The 15,783-nt window shown below is 40.9% G+C and overlaps 1 protein-coding gene across 2 annotated transcripts in view; it reads left to right on the forward strand.

Moving 5' to 3' along the window:
* LOC108876873 (carbohydrate sulfotransferase 8) overlaps positions 1–15,208 on the forward strand; it is a 252,830-nt gene extending 237,622 nt beyond the window's left edge. For both annotated transcript variants that reach the window (XM_051076775.1, XM_051076774.1), the window contains 2 exons: positions 11,309–11,346; positions 12,827–15,208. In XM_051076775.1, coding sequence (XP_050932732.1) covers positions 11,309–11,346; positions 12,827–13,900 — 1,112 coding nt within the window. In that variant the 3' untranslated portion in view covers positions 13,901–15,208. The remainder of the gene's footprint in view (positions 1–11,308; positions 11,347–12,826) is intronic.
* The last annotated feature ends 575 nt before the right edge of the window (positions 15,209–15,783 follow it).

The raw sequence follows: 15,783 nt of genomic DNA on the forward strand, positions 1-15,783 counted from the left end.
TGTGCTGTCCCTCTACTCTGAGACTGGCAGCAGCAGCCGGTATGAGAACAGAACAGGAGGGACACAAAGTCTTCCTCTCTGGCGAGCCAGCGCTGCCAAAGAGGCTGTAACCAGCAGTCGCATTGTCTTGTCTGTGTCTGGATGATCAAGCTTTCACTGTAGACCTCTCTTATCATTACTGGCTGATTCAAAAACACAAGCAATGATGAATTAAAACGTCTCAGCATCTCTTCAGAATGGCAGCCTCCGTTGTCCAAACTGTGTGAAAACACCAGTGCTACTGAAGTTTGTGTTTTTGTTGAAGGATGAGGGTTTTTTTTCCTACACACACACAGGCTCTTGCTGTTTTGCTCATGAGGCATCTGTTAATAGGAAGATTCAGTCTTTTCACACTGGGAGCTGTGAAACTATACTGTTCAGTGAAAGGAACCAATTAAAAAGTTCTGTGAAACTTGTCAGTCATATCATCTTGATGCGTTTTGGTTTTGGTCAGTGCTGTTTGACAGGCGCACTTTCAGACAAAGATTACTTGCTGCTTCATTTTTGCATGAGCTGATAACAGGAAGATTGGCTCTCTGAAAACTCATCACTCTGTGAAAGCTGCCAGTCATATCATCTTATTGTCTCTGGATGCATCTGCTCCACTGAGTTAGATCCAATTTAAAACATGAGAAAGACCCAGCTCTGGCCAACACTGGCTTGTTGTTCACAAGACCACAGTTTGGCCAAAATCATCATTAGTATTGCTCCAGTCTGTTCTCCCAGAGCCTCAGACACAAACAGCTCTGACAAAAGGCCAGATGTCTAGTTTGTCTGATTAACCCACTACTGCTTTAGCCAGACAACTTGTGAAATCTATTCCAGGAATCTCCGACTTGCATTTTTATCCCATTCCAGTCGGACACGTTAAATGTTGAGCTCTCTCAGTCAGTGTCACATTGACGCGTAAATGCTACCCCAATTATTCTGCATCCTCCCTGCTCGCTGTCAAATTACCAGTGCTGGGAGTGGAGCACGGCTCTCACTGCACCTCTCTGGCATTTTCCCTGACAGGGAGAAGAAAGGAGCCTGAGATAGCAGAACGAGGGAGGGCTTGGGGCTCAATGAGCATTTAAAATGCTGAAGCCAGGTAATCAGACAGACTCAGTCTGAGAACAGGAGACTGTGGGATCCAAGACATTTTGCCATGAAGAGTTTTCAGCGGATTTTCCAAGCAAGCGTGTAGTTTATGAACACCAGACCAGGTGTTTCACATGTAGTAAAAAAGTGAAGTAAACTGAATTCATGGTAGTGGTGTATTCTGCAACATTTTGCTGTCAACTGTTTGTGTTGACGGAAAAAGACCTGCGTATTGTTGTCTACTACATATATAAGGTTGCAGGTCCACACAAATATTTTGTGTGTGTGTTTGTGTGCATGTATAGTATCTTTTAGTGATTAGTGGATTCATTTAATGATCAACAGAGGCAGAGTTTTGTAAAGCATGCAAAACCTGTGTAATATAAAACTCAGGAAAAAGAGTGTGAAAGTGCAGAATTTCATTACAGACACATTTTCAATCACTATCTGCCCCAGCATTGTTGTTACTTCTTATTCAGCTGTTAGCTGATTTCTTATGGTTTTGTTTTCTCTATAACTGGCAGAGCAGGGGGCTGGCAGTCAGCGGCATGTAAGCTGCAGCAAAAACAAGCTGTGTTTCTAAAATGACACCTCAGCTCTGGGGACCTTGGGGCAACAGCCACCTGACGTGTGTAAGAGTTATTTCAGGCATAAGGGAGTGTCAGTCAGTGTGACAGCCCTTTGCAGTATTCACACTCACACACCTCTCATTAGCACAGAGCTGTAGAGAGGTTCAGTAAGTGCTGCTCTGTTCAGACGTTCACACACACTTCACTGCCTGTCAGAGCTCAACCACACAGAGCACTGTGGGACAAGAGGCAAAAAAGTGACTAAGATAGAAACTTTTACTCTCATTATTTCCACTGTTATTACGTGCAGTGCTGCCATAGAAACCTGCCATAGTCACAGGAGCTGTAATGGTTAAGATTTTGTAGGCATATTGTTCTGTTGTTTGGTGCTATTTTTATTGTTTTGCTGGTTATCATGAATGTAGCTGAGGAGCAACGCAGAGGGCACAGACGGGAGTAAGAGGAAATTATAGGTTGGAGGCTGGAGGCCATAGGTGATGCGCTGGAGAGGAGCAGAGTGGAGGGGAGAGAAGAGATAAGAGTCTTGGGGAAGGATGGAGTAAAGGACCAGTATCTAGAAGGGGAAGGGATGATAATGGAGGGAATGTAGAGAAAAAAGTGCTCGTGGCTAATCAGGAGCTGCTCTGAAGGCCTGGAATGGTCTTGTTTGTGGGTGGTAGGAGCTCAGAGGTGAGCTAGCAGGCATGTTAAGAATGCATGGCTCCAAGGCCACTGACAAAGAGGAGTGAGCCCAGGTGCTGATCCTGTTCTTCCCAACTTACAAAGCTCCTTACACTTCAGTGTCAGTGAAGCCTCAGCTAGTTTCAATCCTCTATTTCTCTGAAATTGATTAGCTTTATGGGGAAGGGTTATATGGCAATTTTATTAGCACCATGTGTGTAAATCCAGGGGACTGTTCATACAGGATTAAGGCACCTTGTGATTTAAGTTTAAAAAATATTTTTTAATGAAATACAAGAATATAGACAGTATTTCATTGACTGTATTTAGTTCCATGGTCATTTCTGTATGTCTATGTGATAAACTGAATGCTGAAGCTGCTGATCTACCAGTATGTCGAGGCGGTCCTCTAACTATTCACTTAGTATTCAGCCTCAGTCCCTGTGCTTTACTCACATGTCTGAACTCATCAGTCCCTGCTGTAATCAGTAGTGCTCTGACAGGAAAACAAGGGGTGTGTAAGAGAACGTGAAGCTAACTCAAATGAGAGGACAGGGTAAACAGTGACAGGGCCAATACCAGTTCCCAATCTCACTGCAAATAGAGGTGAACAGGGGAGCACGGAAGCTTAACGAAGACATAGCAGCATCTGATCACAGCACCTCAGCGCACCGCCACTGTACCAACAGGTCAGGATGAAAGGCTTTGGAATTGACTTTAATCTAAAATGAAATTTTTTGTGGGAAAAAAGACTCAAAAGAGGTAATCAAACAACTCATTTCATCCCTCCCAAAGCCTTTAATGGCTGTATGAAAAAGAAATAAATATAAGAACACAGCACTAGGGGTGCTCAGCTGAGTTCTTTGACTTGTCTGCAGGGTACAATCAAAACCAGCACACCTTCTGCCATCAGGTCACTCTCAAATCAAAGAACAGTTATGGTGGATAAGGAAAACTATAGTTTTGGAGTTTTACTATAAAAATACACAGAGACACAAATTTAGTAAACAGTGTTATCATTTCTGAGACTGAAAAGATGTTTGTGTTTGAATCAAAAAGATATGATATTGTTTCATTAAATTAGGCAGATCTTATTTTCCCCTGTTTTGCCTCAGAAAAATGCAGCCATTATTTCAGCACCAGGAGCTGTCCATGATCCAGCAGTGTAGGGAACGACCGTGCTCACCTCTGTTTAACTGGTGTGGCTGGACCAGCTGGACCAGAATAAGCAAGTTTTCAAACCTTTTGGAGTTTTCATTTGCTGTGTATTTATTCGCGTAGAATGTAACATGTAGTGGGGATAAGGGGAATAAAGCTTTTGCTGAAGCAGGCTCTCCTGTATATGATTGTTCTGTATCAGCAGGCGGGAGGGAGAGTAAAGCGGCAGTAGAATGAGTAGTCAGACTGATAGAATCATGTGTGTTTTCCAGGTTAGAGCAGAGGAGGTTATTTCAAGCAAATAGTCGGGAGGGCAATCAGCAGGATGGCTGTGTGTCAAATACGTAGGAGCTTGTTTTCTATTGGGGGGGAAATGTAAATGGTTGCATATAACATGTCTGACTGGATGACTGTGTGGTGTAGCAGGAGGATTTGTGGCTGTACGGATATTTTCTGATGACTAGAAATTTTTGATGACACTTGTTGATGTCGGTGCTGGACCGGTTGTAAATGAGGTCACTGTCTAAAGTGATAAGGCAAGATATTGCTGGTAGAAAAAAATTGGTTTGTGTTATGTCAGAGCTGACAAGCATTTCTTTTGTTTCTGAGACCTTGAGGTGAAGGAAGGAAAAGCCCATTATTGATTTTTTGACAAGCCACAGCAAAGTTAATGAGGACTCCGAGAATGGCTGTGTCATCTGTCTATTTGCAGACAAGAGGTATGCTGTTACCTACTATACAGAGGAATAGACTAAAGACACGGCCCTGTATGCACTGGTGATGACCGTGGGGGTGAGTTTGTTGTCAACCTTTACTGCCTATGGTCTGTTGCTTATGAAAGCATGGATCCATCAGACAAGCGGGGGAAGGGCTGGTGTAGTTTCTGATCGATCAGCAGACTGGCCTTAATATTTGTGTATGTTACGCGTCATTATCATCCTACATGTTGGGCTACGACTCTGAAAGAGTTAACGGTGACATTTATCTCAGAGTCTACATCCTCGTATTCCACAGATTTAAAGTCTGTAAAGTGTGTCAGTACTGCAGCTCTCTTCACAGAGGGTCTGTTGTCTCTTCCCCTTTGAATAGTTGACTCAGTACTCAGGCTACAGCTACATCAGAGCACATCACTCCTCTCATGTCATCATCACCCCTGTTGAATCCCCTTCTTTATCTAGCTGTGTCTGTGCAAGGTCCTGGAGAGCATACAGCAGCTCCACCTGCAGATCTGACTTTGTGAGCTCACATATTTCAGGCCTCTAACCAGAAATTTTAACAAAAACCTACATTTACTATACAGACTTTTTGTATCCAATTAACTTTCCTTTGTCATTGGCAAGGGAACGGTTCATAGAGGGAGTACTGCAGTGTGTATTCTGCACCTAGGTCAAGAGCACTGCAGCATCTAAATAAGATATGGGCCAATTAAAGCCTCCTGCACCTCGTCTCAGCCGAGATAATTCACTTAACCCCAAGCTCGAAACTGACAGGTAGCATTTGTTTACACATCCTTCCTCATGGAAGCTTCCAGGCCCCATCTTCTACGAGGTATAAAACAAGCCGCCTCCCACCACACCCCCACATACAGCTCTGTTTCCATGGAAATCTGCTCCAGGAAGTCTTTGCATTTCCAAACCTTGAGAGTAGCCCAGTCAACTCTGAGAATATTGTTGTCAAAATGAATTGTCACAACAGTGATCAGTACCATATTTGATACCCCCTCTCAGCTGCTTCCTATCTGTGTAGTTCATTATTTCCTCTCCTGCTGTGTTCAGTGCCCAGAGTTACCAGCATGAGAAAAGAAATTGAAGATTGCACCAGAAAAGAAGCCCAAAACTGGAGCAAATTAAAACATGAGGCAGATAATTATACCAACCTACTTTATTGCCCCACAGAGGCAGTTTCTCTTTATCATTAAATGCATTTTTGCCATTTTTGGGTCTATATGAAAGGTTTTATTCCTAAAGCGCTATACGTCCATTTAGAAGATAAAAATCCCATTGCCTCAATTTTGTCATTTAATGAGTCTGTAATTTAGAGGATCCTGTCTATAAAAATGTTCATTAAAAGCTCTATAAGGCAGTGTCTGAGCTATTTTGAGATTTCAACATCAATCAAACATTTTTCTAAACTCTGAATTATGTCTTGAATTATATTTTCTCCATTAATACATACTTAATAGCATACTTAATCCATTCATAAACTCATATGTAGAAATGATTATTAGTTATGATCAAAGTGATGATGCATGAGCTGAGCAGCTGCACTGCCTCAGAGAAAAGCACAGGAAAGCAAAGTGATCTGAAAATAGTGCAAAGGTGTTAATGTAGCACCACAGCCTCAGATCATAAATAGTCTTCCAGCGAGCTCAGTTTTTATCTCACAGAATGTTGATCTAGTATTTGTATGCTTAGTCTGTGCTCTGCCACAGACAATTATGAGCCAAAGCATGTGTTATTTACGGCACATGGAGGGCACACTGATTTAATGTGGCGGGGCATTGGAGGAAGTGTCTCCTTTTTCATTTCAATTTCATCTAATGAGAGAGCACATCCCTGACGATTTACGAGTTTTCCCAACACTCGACCTTCATGTGGGGTCAAAGGTGGAAATGGAGCCCATACATGTGGTTGTGAACATCATGTAATTATGGATTCACTAATAATTCTATCTTGAGTGTATCATCCGAGGGGCACTAAAAAAAGACTTGTGCAGAGGAGGTCTGAAGAATGTCGTGGTGGGTTTTAGGAGAGAAGTTCGAGAGGCAGGTTAGTGAGCCACTGTTTACAAAATCACACTGTCCTCTGTCATAAAAATTACCACACATAATAGTGTTTTTTTATATTATTATTATTAAATGCTACAAGGTGAATACAGCACATAATAGGTGTATGACACTGACCGAGGTCAAAAGGAAAACAACACTCCTCATAAATCTAAAGCCTGTAATTATCCTGTGTTCCAAACAAACGCCAAACAATACAGGTGTAATTAGGACACAGAGTCACGAACAGAAATGTCAGATGAATACAGAAGCTTTCACCACACTTTGTCATCTGGCCTGAGAAGAAGACACTGCACCTCTGATGCTTTATAACCCTCTCGAAGCGGTATATCTTCTGATGGCTTGATTGCTCATAGCACTTGTGCTCCATCAGTGACTAGTCCAGTACTAAGATGAGGATGGTGGGAATTCCAGTGACTGAGGCGTACTTGTTTGAGCAAAGCTTTTCAATTGCCAGTTATCTCAGCAACTGGAGAAGTAGTGTGTTAACAACATTACCATCCCCTCTGCAGATATATAGCAGTCATTTTGTGCTGTGTAAGAAAAAAAAGTTAACAAATAATCTCCTCTACAGTTGCACATGCATTTTGATCCAGATACAATCAGAACTTGTCAGCCACCCCACCAGACAGGGGTGTGGACACCACTTCCTGCATTAGCACTGAATATCTGCTTGGGCAGTGGTGGAGTATTAAGAGCATGCACTTAAGTAAAAGTAGAAATAACACAATGTAAAAAAAACACTCCATTACACCTAAAGGTTCTGTATTAATGTTTTGGAGCTTTGACCCTAATTAATGTACCGTGATGTACAGTATTCATTCTGCAGCTGAATGCCCCCTGTGAGTGTTATATTATTATAAATTATATTTATTGGTTGCCATTATGATGTAACTGTATATTAACAGGTAAGGAGCAGTGTTGCATTTAGTCAAGATGGAGCAACTCTATATACATTTAGGTAGTTAGGTAGATAGTAGTTTGGCAGCTTGTCATATTTTATGAGCTGATCATATTTGTTCTATACAGAATGTTAATCTGCCATGTAAGTAGGGCAGCTGTCAGATAAATGCAGTAGGGTGAAGAGTACAGTATTTCCTTGTGAAAAGTAAATGACCAAAATAGAAAGTACTTAACTACAAGTACCTCAAAACTGCACTTAAGTGGAACTGCAACGTTTGAGTCTAAGCAGAGATGGTTGTTGCATCACTTTCTACCTCATTGCCTGTCGTCTCTTTACGGTCTAAAGTATAAAAAAAGCCAAATGAAAAACTAGAAAAATTGCACTTAAGTACAGTACTTAATAACTAAGTATTTCCACTTAGTTACTTCACACTACTGGGCACTGGATGTAAGTCATGAGGTGCAAAGTCCAAGGATGGACGCTCTGTTTTATATTCAGCAGTTCAGGTTAGTATGTGAACCTTCAAATTAGAATACAATCCTGCATTAATCTTTTCTAATACTAAATCCTACCATTTAGTTGAGTCTGGTATGGCTTTATGGTTCCTACTAATGAAACAGTGGGATGAATCTGTTTCTTGCTTTCCTGGTTGCTTGTTTCATTTACAATACATGTGATTGGTTGGATTAAAGATGTGTTTGTGATGTATCCTTGGAAAAGCCCGTGCTTTGAATTATGAAAACCTAAAAAAGCCTTAAACGTTCCAAGCCTTTTTTCATGAGCCAGTCTGCAGATGATAATACACATAAATTTTAGATGGTCTGTGTTTGGTCTTCAGAGAGCAAACATGTCTTCAATCCTGAATCAGTGATTAGTTAGCCATCAACTCCTCCTCCCCAGCAGCTGCTCTCTTTGGCCCAGTCCTGGAGGAATTTAGCACCAACACTGTTTTATCTCTTACCACAAGTTAAAACATCAATGAACCAGAGCTTAAAGCCTAATACCTCTGTTCTAAAGCGTTTTTTCCTCTGATAAATCACACCAGCATGCCAGAGCCCCGTGTTCCCACACAGAGTCAAGTGGAGGAGGAGCATGTGTGCAGAGTGCAGATGTGGGTGGTTTGTTGGGTAGAGAGGGGAGCGCAGCCAGTTGGGGTCACAGTGGCTCAGTGTGCTGAATGACTAATGAAAGGTTTATGGTGGTGCAGCGTGACTGCATAGTCTGAATAGTGGGTTGGAGGAGGACATGCTTTGTCTGGCTTCTAGCACCCCTCAGCCTGTCTCTGGTTAAAACTGAGCATTTAACAAGTTCTCCCAAAGCATGGGGCGCACAATCCTCCACTTAACAAGCTCATTATTTCACATTGTTTTTGTCCTTCGCTCCTCCTCTGTGGTGGTGGCAGGGAAAGGATGTTTGATGTGTGTCTCTGATAGAGAGTTGTACAAGGGTCTTTGAGAGGGAAGGATGATAATGGATCCACTAATGATGTGGCCCTGGTTTTGTGGATCCTTGTAGTAATGCTGGGTATTCTGCATGAATATTCAGAGGCTTTGTCTCTGAGAGAGAGGTGGATGCTCAAGGACATTTTAGAGGGCAACAGAGGACAAGGCTCAAATGTTTACTCTGCTTTAAATCAGCTTCCACCATCAGCAAAATTACTGTGAAATACCTGACAATCGAAGTGAAGTGACCTGATCAGAGACCTTCTTTTGATCTCTGCTGCCAACAGTGGATTTTTATTTTTGGGAGTTTTACAGGAAGCCTTTAGAGCTTCAAAAGCAAAATCACTAGAATCTGACATTTAATATCTGGTGATAAAAAAACAACTTCAGCTTTATTGGTGAAGTGTTTTCCTCCTATTTCAGGATTCCCCATTAGTACATTTATCCTGAATCTCTCCATTAGTGCTGCAGAGAATCCTTTTTAATGCTGCAGTGTACAGTACCAACAAATCTGTCTACAGTATAAACCTTTAATGCCTCTCAACCAACTTCCAGATTATATATTGGAGATATTCAGTTTTAGATTATTTACATATTTTACTTAAATTTTTGTTTTGGTTTTTGGAAAAACTTGGCCTTCCTTGTACTTACTACATCTGTACTTGAAATTACTAGGATGAAACTGCAGTCTTAACAATTTATCAGTGTTTCACTGCACAGCAGTAAAAATCAATAGTATAGTTATACTGAATGGAATTGACTGAGTGTGAAATTGCAATCAAACAGCAACTATTATCCTCACCCAAATAGATACTACAGAGATAAATGATGTTTACAAATCCCACTGAAATTCAGTTTACATTGTCATACTACTTGTTTCACTTATACTCTGTCATGGAAAAATGTTCGTCTCATGAAATGTAATTCTGGCTCCCTGCTCGAGAGAATATTGCATTTTCAGAGCCAGAATTGAAACTCTATTTGTAACAGACTTTTAAGACTAGATTTATCAAATCAAATCAAGTCATGTCAGATTCATTTTCAAAACAACTTTAACAAGACACTTTTGTCACAGAGTGCTGAACCGGACAAGTGGGTGTGCAGCATGTTCAATTTATTGCCTTAGGCTTGAATCTAATTGAGTCTTTTTGCATTTCTTTTTTCCTGTTTCTAAAAACCTTTCTGTTGGCAGGACAAAGGATATAAATACAGGTCAAATATTCAAGAAACTAAATGCATGTATTGCTTCATACATTTTTGTCAGTGATTCAGCAGGCAGGAACAATAAAGGGCTTAAAATTTTACCCTGCTTGAAGGTGCAACATAGAGAGAGGAAAAGTGTGACAGTGTAGATATCAACAGCTGTGACAAACATGTAACAATGACCAGACAAAACACTTCTTAGAGGGAACCAATTAAACCTTTGGAGATTTCAATTACCACCGTAATGGGGTTTTCAAGATCGATAACCAAGCGTGTATCTTGACAAGATAGTCAGGGCTACAAGGGGCTTGCACTGTTCCATCAGTTTAGAATAGCAGCCGGTAAAGGATCGCTGCCATTGTTGGGTTTGGACGTGTTTCACTGGCAATGGCATCTGTATGTTGATAAATATTCATGTGTTTCATATGCACAAATGTAAACTGATATCAAAGATGCACATGAGCTATCATTAGGGTGAAGAGATCAAATAGCACAGCAGCACCCAAACAAGATTAGAAAATGTCACACACCACCTCTCCAGCCCACTTCACTTCTCTCCCTCCGCCTCTTCCTCCAGTGTCTCGTTCAGAAGAATGAAGACAAGATTTAACACAACAGAGCCAGACAGCAACACAGAGCTCTCCAGCGCATACTAATCTAAAACAACATAACATCTGGGTGATGCATTTTATTCCCTCCTCACTGAGGCGTGTTAAGTAGGAGATAGGGCTCTACAGATCTCATCACTTAGGGAAGGTTGTGGCCTCCATCTACAGCCCTCCCTTCTCGAGCAGGTTCCTATCACTTCCACCCTCAAAATTGGAAGTGACAGGCCACTCAGGCAGAGGTGTCTTTGCACCCCCACCCCCACCCCCCATCAGCAGCCATGCAGCCCCACTCAGAGCTGTCAGTCTGATTACATATCAGCAGGATGGGGGGACTTAAGGAAAGGAGATGTCCAGCTGGAGACAGACCACTAAAGATGTCGTCTGTCCTGCTGCCACACATCTGCCGTTACAGATACCACCTGTCCCCACGGCTGCCACAAAACCAATCTATACGTCTGTATCACTCTTTTGCTGTCCTCTAGAAATTCAACAAATTGCACCTTCCCTCTGGTCTGCATACTACATCTTTGTCAAACTTTCATTTGCTTGTTTTCTTCTTTAATTTCTTCTTTCTTCTTTTCCTCTGTTTCATCCTCAATGGATAACTCATTTACCAACTTTTCATGCTTGTGGCAGCTCATTACACAGATAGAGCTACCTGTCTTCCCTCTGTGGACTAGTGGAGCAGTGGTGGTTTGCTGGGGATGAAAAGCAGGCATTCTAAGTGATAGGAAGCATTAAATTATTGGATGCATCAGAGACACCTAACTCTCTTCTGCAACAACAAAAATACATGTTGTTTACTTGCTGATTTTCTTGTCTTTCTTCTCTCTTCCCAGGTGTAAAGCTTGGAGTCACTCCACGGCAGTCCAGAGAGGTACGTGTTTACTCCATTTCTCCCAAAACACAGATACAGGTTGCTCCCACCTGTTATCTGTTGCAAAAAAAGTGATTTTCAGCCTTGTACCTCTCAGCGTGTCTGATAGCATCTGTGTAGAGAAGCTGACCTCACACTGCGACAGTCAGTCAGACTTTACTGAGTAAACGGTTTCAGTCACACCAGACTTGGGTTCTCCAGGGTGTGATCACACCTAGAGTTGTTTTTTGTCTTGTTTTATCCTCCACAGTACAAGCTTTCTTTATGCTTTTGGTCACTTTACATTCATCATTTAATTACACTCAGATAATCAGGTATATTCAGGCCTGCAGTGAATATGTGAATTAAAAAAAGTTACATTGATGACTTTTATTTCATCATCTAAATTTCCCCATTGTGGGACTAATAAAGGATTATCTTATCTTTCTTATCTTATTCCATTAGGCTTTTCAAGCAACTATGGCTAACTATGATCATCCATCCTTTTGTACACATACAGCTTTGCATTTTGAGGTCAGTTCCTGTATTGTGACAATCATTTGCACAAAAACAAGTTTGAATAGAACAAAACAAAACGAAAGCTTAAAGTTTATTACAGGGGGTAAAATGTGTCCTAAGTTGCCATGTGTCATTATAAAGGCATGAAGTGGGGATAAAATAGGTTAGGCAGCGCTCGTACTACAGTATCTTCTCCCAGCTTATCCCTGCTTGCTTTCATCTCTGCCATGATCATGAGCACCGGTGAGAGTCTTACATCAGTGCAAACCCTGCAGAACAAGATGTCTAGCGTATCAGTTGCTCTCCTGTGCTTGCCCTGCACATTTAACAGGCAGGGACGAACCTCTCCCTGCTTTTTTCCCTCTAGATGCCCCTGCAGATGAAAGAATGTGGCCGTTTAAGTCAGGAGGAGGATGAGCCAAGATTCATGATGGTCTCATCACCTTGTCTGTTGTAAAATTAAAATCATAGATTCAGTCCATTGGCTTTATGATGCTATTACAGCATTTAATTGAAATAAAATGTCAGAATGCACGATGGCCTTGGGCATCTGATTGTAATCAGGCAGTAGATGATTCTAATTTAGATTCCCCATTAAGTGTTTATAAGACATTTATATGATATTACAGCTCAGTTTATTGATAGGTCATGGATGGCATTGGGCAGTTTGTGACATTTGCATGTAACAGAGTTTGACTTTTGTTGAAGATGTAGTGAAACAGCACCATCAAGTGGCCTATTTGAGTACTGAACACAACAATTGGGATATCAGAATCCTTCATTAATCCCTTGCAGGAAAAATGATATAAATTAGGTTGTTTCTGTGAATAAAAAAACCCTGCAACCTTAATAAGTAAAAATTAAAGATTTGATGCTCTTGCATACTGTATATATCTGCATTATCAGATAAAAATTGTGTTTTTTTGGTTTAAACACATTTATGCTACTGTCTATTACAACTTATGTTGTCATTGTTTTATAGACTCTTTCTACTCAGGACAGAGAGAGAGGTAAATCAGACAATGACCGGGACCTCAAAGCAGCAGAAGGCATCTTGTCCAGCCCAATCCCCCCAATGCAGTTCCCAAACTTTGAGAAGAGCAGACAGACAGCCACCCCTGGCCCTCAAGAGCAGGACTCCCATGATGTCTCCAAAAGACAGCGCAAACTGCTGAAAACAAGTCCCCCAATCAGTCACACATCAGATTCCCCTGAGAACCAGAAAATGCTCTCTGATATTATGGAAGCCCGTCGGAAACTGATGAAGGAGATGTGTGCTAAGTACAAAAGCAGCATCTCCAGGACTATCACACGTCAACATGTGACTAGCCTTTTTGTGGAGGACAGGTACAAGTTGTTGTACTGCCAGGTGCCAAAGGCAGGCTGTTCTAACTGGAAGAGGACCCTGATGGTGCTGGCGGGCCAGGCCTCCAATGTTCAGAGCATTAACCATGACACAGTCCACTATGGCAACCATCTCAAGACGCTTAACAGCTTTGACCAAAAGGGAATAATGCACCGACTGGAAACCTACACCAAAGTTATGTTTGTCCGAGAACCCTTGGAGAGGATGGTGTCAGCTTATAGGGACAAGTTTGAAAATCCAAACAACCACTACCACTCGCTGTTTGGGAAACCTATCATCTCCAAGTACAGGGTGAATGCGTCCAAGACAGCCTTGAAGACAGGCAATGGAGTCACATTCAAGGAGTTTGTCCAGTACCTACTTGATGTCCACCGGCCCGTAGGAATGGACATCCATTGGAACCAGGCAAACCAGCTCTGCAACCCTTGTCTCATAGACTATGACTTCATTGGCAAGTTTGAGAACATGGACGAAGAGTCCAACTTTCTCTTGCAAAAGATTAAGGCACCACCCAAACTCAAGGTGCCTAGTTTTAAAGATAGGAACCCAAAGGACAAGAGGACCTCTACACAGATCACACAAAAATACTTCTCGCAAGTCAGTAAGTTGGAGAGACAGCGAGTTTATGATTTCTACTTCATGGACTATCTGATGTTTAACTACTCCAAGCCTTTTGATGATTTATATTGAATGACTCTTATCAAGACACTTGACAGTTACATTCCACTATGTCTACACAACTACCCGGACAGCAGTGTTAACATAAAGAAGCCCACTCTCAATCCCATAAGAATCTTTGCATCTAAGCAGAGAGATCAGAGAGATCAAACCTCCTCTGAATTTCTGCTGCTTTTTATGAATACATTTCTACCAGGTTAACTTTAACGTTTTTTAGACAACTATGAGATGAAAAGGTTCATGTTGAATTGTATTAACCACTCTAAACTGTCCTGAAATGCAAGGTATTTATTCATTGTTAGCACAGAGAGGTGGAATTTCTTTAAAAGAAAGTTTTTGTTCAACAGGCTTTAAATTATGCCTTACTGTGAGTCAAATAACATTTGCAAATGTGTTTTATGGTTTAATTCAATGTAGGTACCACAGACACACACACACACACACACACACACACACACACACACACAGGATTTAATATAGATTCCAATTTTAGGTGTGATTTCACATAACATTGTGTGTTATGTGAGCCCCTACAAGCTTCTTTCAGTCAAGTTTTTTCTTAATTGGAAATATTTGCATTTACTATTTGACACGCAGCAAGTGAGGCATCAGTATACCTCTATGTATCAGTACATACTAATACACATAGTTCACGTAAATGGTTTTACCAAACATAAAGAGAAACAAAATGAAACACTATAAACAGCATAAATCTTGAAAATGTGTCAAGTGCTGCACACTCTGATGCTGGGTGCACTTAAAGTAGCATTTTTGTACTTCTAACGTTGTCTGTTGGGTTTTTGCTTTAGTCTGACACATTCACTGCTGTAGGTCCCCAATCACTAGAGGTACTTACTTGGGTTGTTACATGCAGGACATGCAGGTTCTTGCAGGGTCCAAAGTGTTGCTGCCAGTATCTCTTAATACATGTTAGTGATACTAATAATTCAGTTTCTGTCAACAGCATTGGCAACCTAATCACAAAAAAAAAAAAAAACTGGCAAAAAAACAACAACTCAAAAGCAGCTTTTTAGATTTGGTGTCATAACAGACTGATAATGTATGATCTGGGTGTTTCAACAGGGATGAGAAAAAGAAAAGAGAGTGCCCACACTTCCCCATGTATCATACCAAACATCCCTCAAACAGCTATCACTTACAGATCTCACACTGTCAGTAACTCTCTACCCTCACGTCTGTACTATTCCACTATATAGGTTTTTTTTTTTCAGACACTACTGTGTAAAATTGTACAATGGGCATTCAGATGACTATATATTTTTCTAGGTATTTCTAAAACATACATATATATATATATATATATATTATATATATATATATATATATATATTGCTTCTTGGTGAAAAGTATGCTTATTTCCTTTTTGATGTCATTAATTGTTTTTATTGCATAACTGAAGAGTTTCTTTCCAAAACAAAATATCCACCAGCTAATAACCACAAGTCTCAAGAAAAATGACTTAAAAACTAAGCAGTACCTTTTAAAATGCAGGAAGATAACTAAGTCTGATTGATGAATAGATACCATTGGATGCTTTGGAGGTAGCAACCTTTTTTCAAAATGGAAATGGATATATACAATTTTGGAAATTAGCTCAGTAGGCTAGTAAACCTGTGCAGATGAGCTGCATTGCACCTAGTTACTAATCCTGGCTATTGACATCTTAACTCCACTATGTATATCTGCGTGTGTGTGTGTGTGTATGTGCGATATATACATATATACACACACAATTCTAAAACCCACAATACGTATGTAATGTTACTAGACTGGTATATTCCCAACACATCACCCAGCTAGCACTGAAGTCATAAACCTTTCTTCTTCAGTACCACCTGATGCAGGTCAGACCACATAACAATGGCCACTGGAAA

The sequence above is a fragment of the Lates calcarifer genome, linkage group LG2 (genome assembly GCF_001640805.2).
Source record: "Lates calcarifer isolate ASB-BC8 linkage group LG2, TLL_Latcal_v3, whole genome shotgun sequence".
NCBI lineage: Eukaryota > Metazoa > Chordata > Actinopteri > Centropomidae > Lates > Lates calcarifer.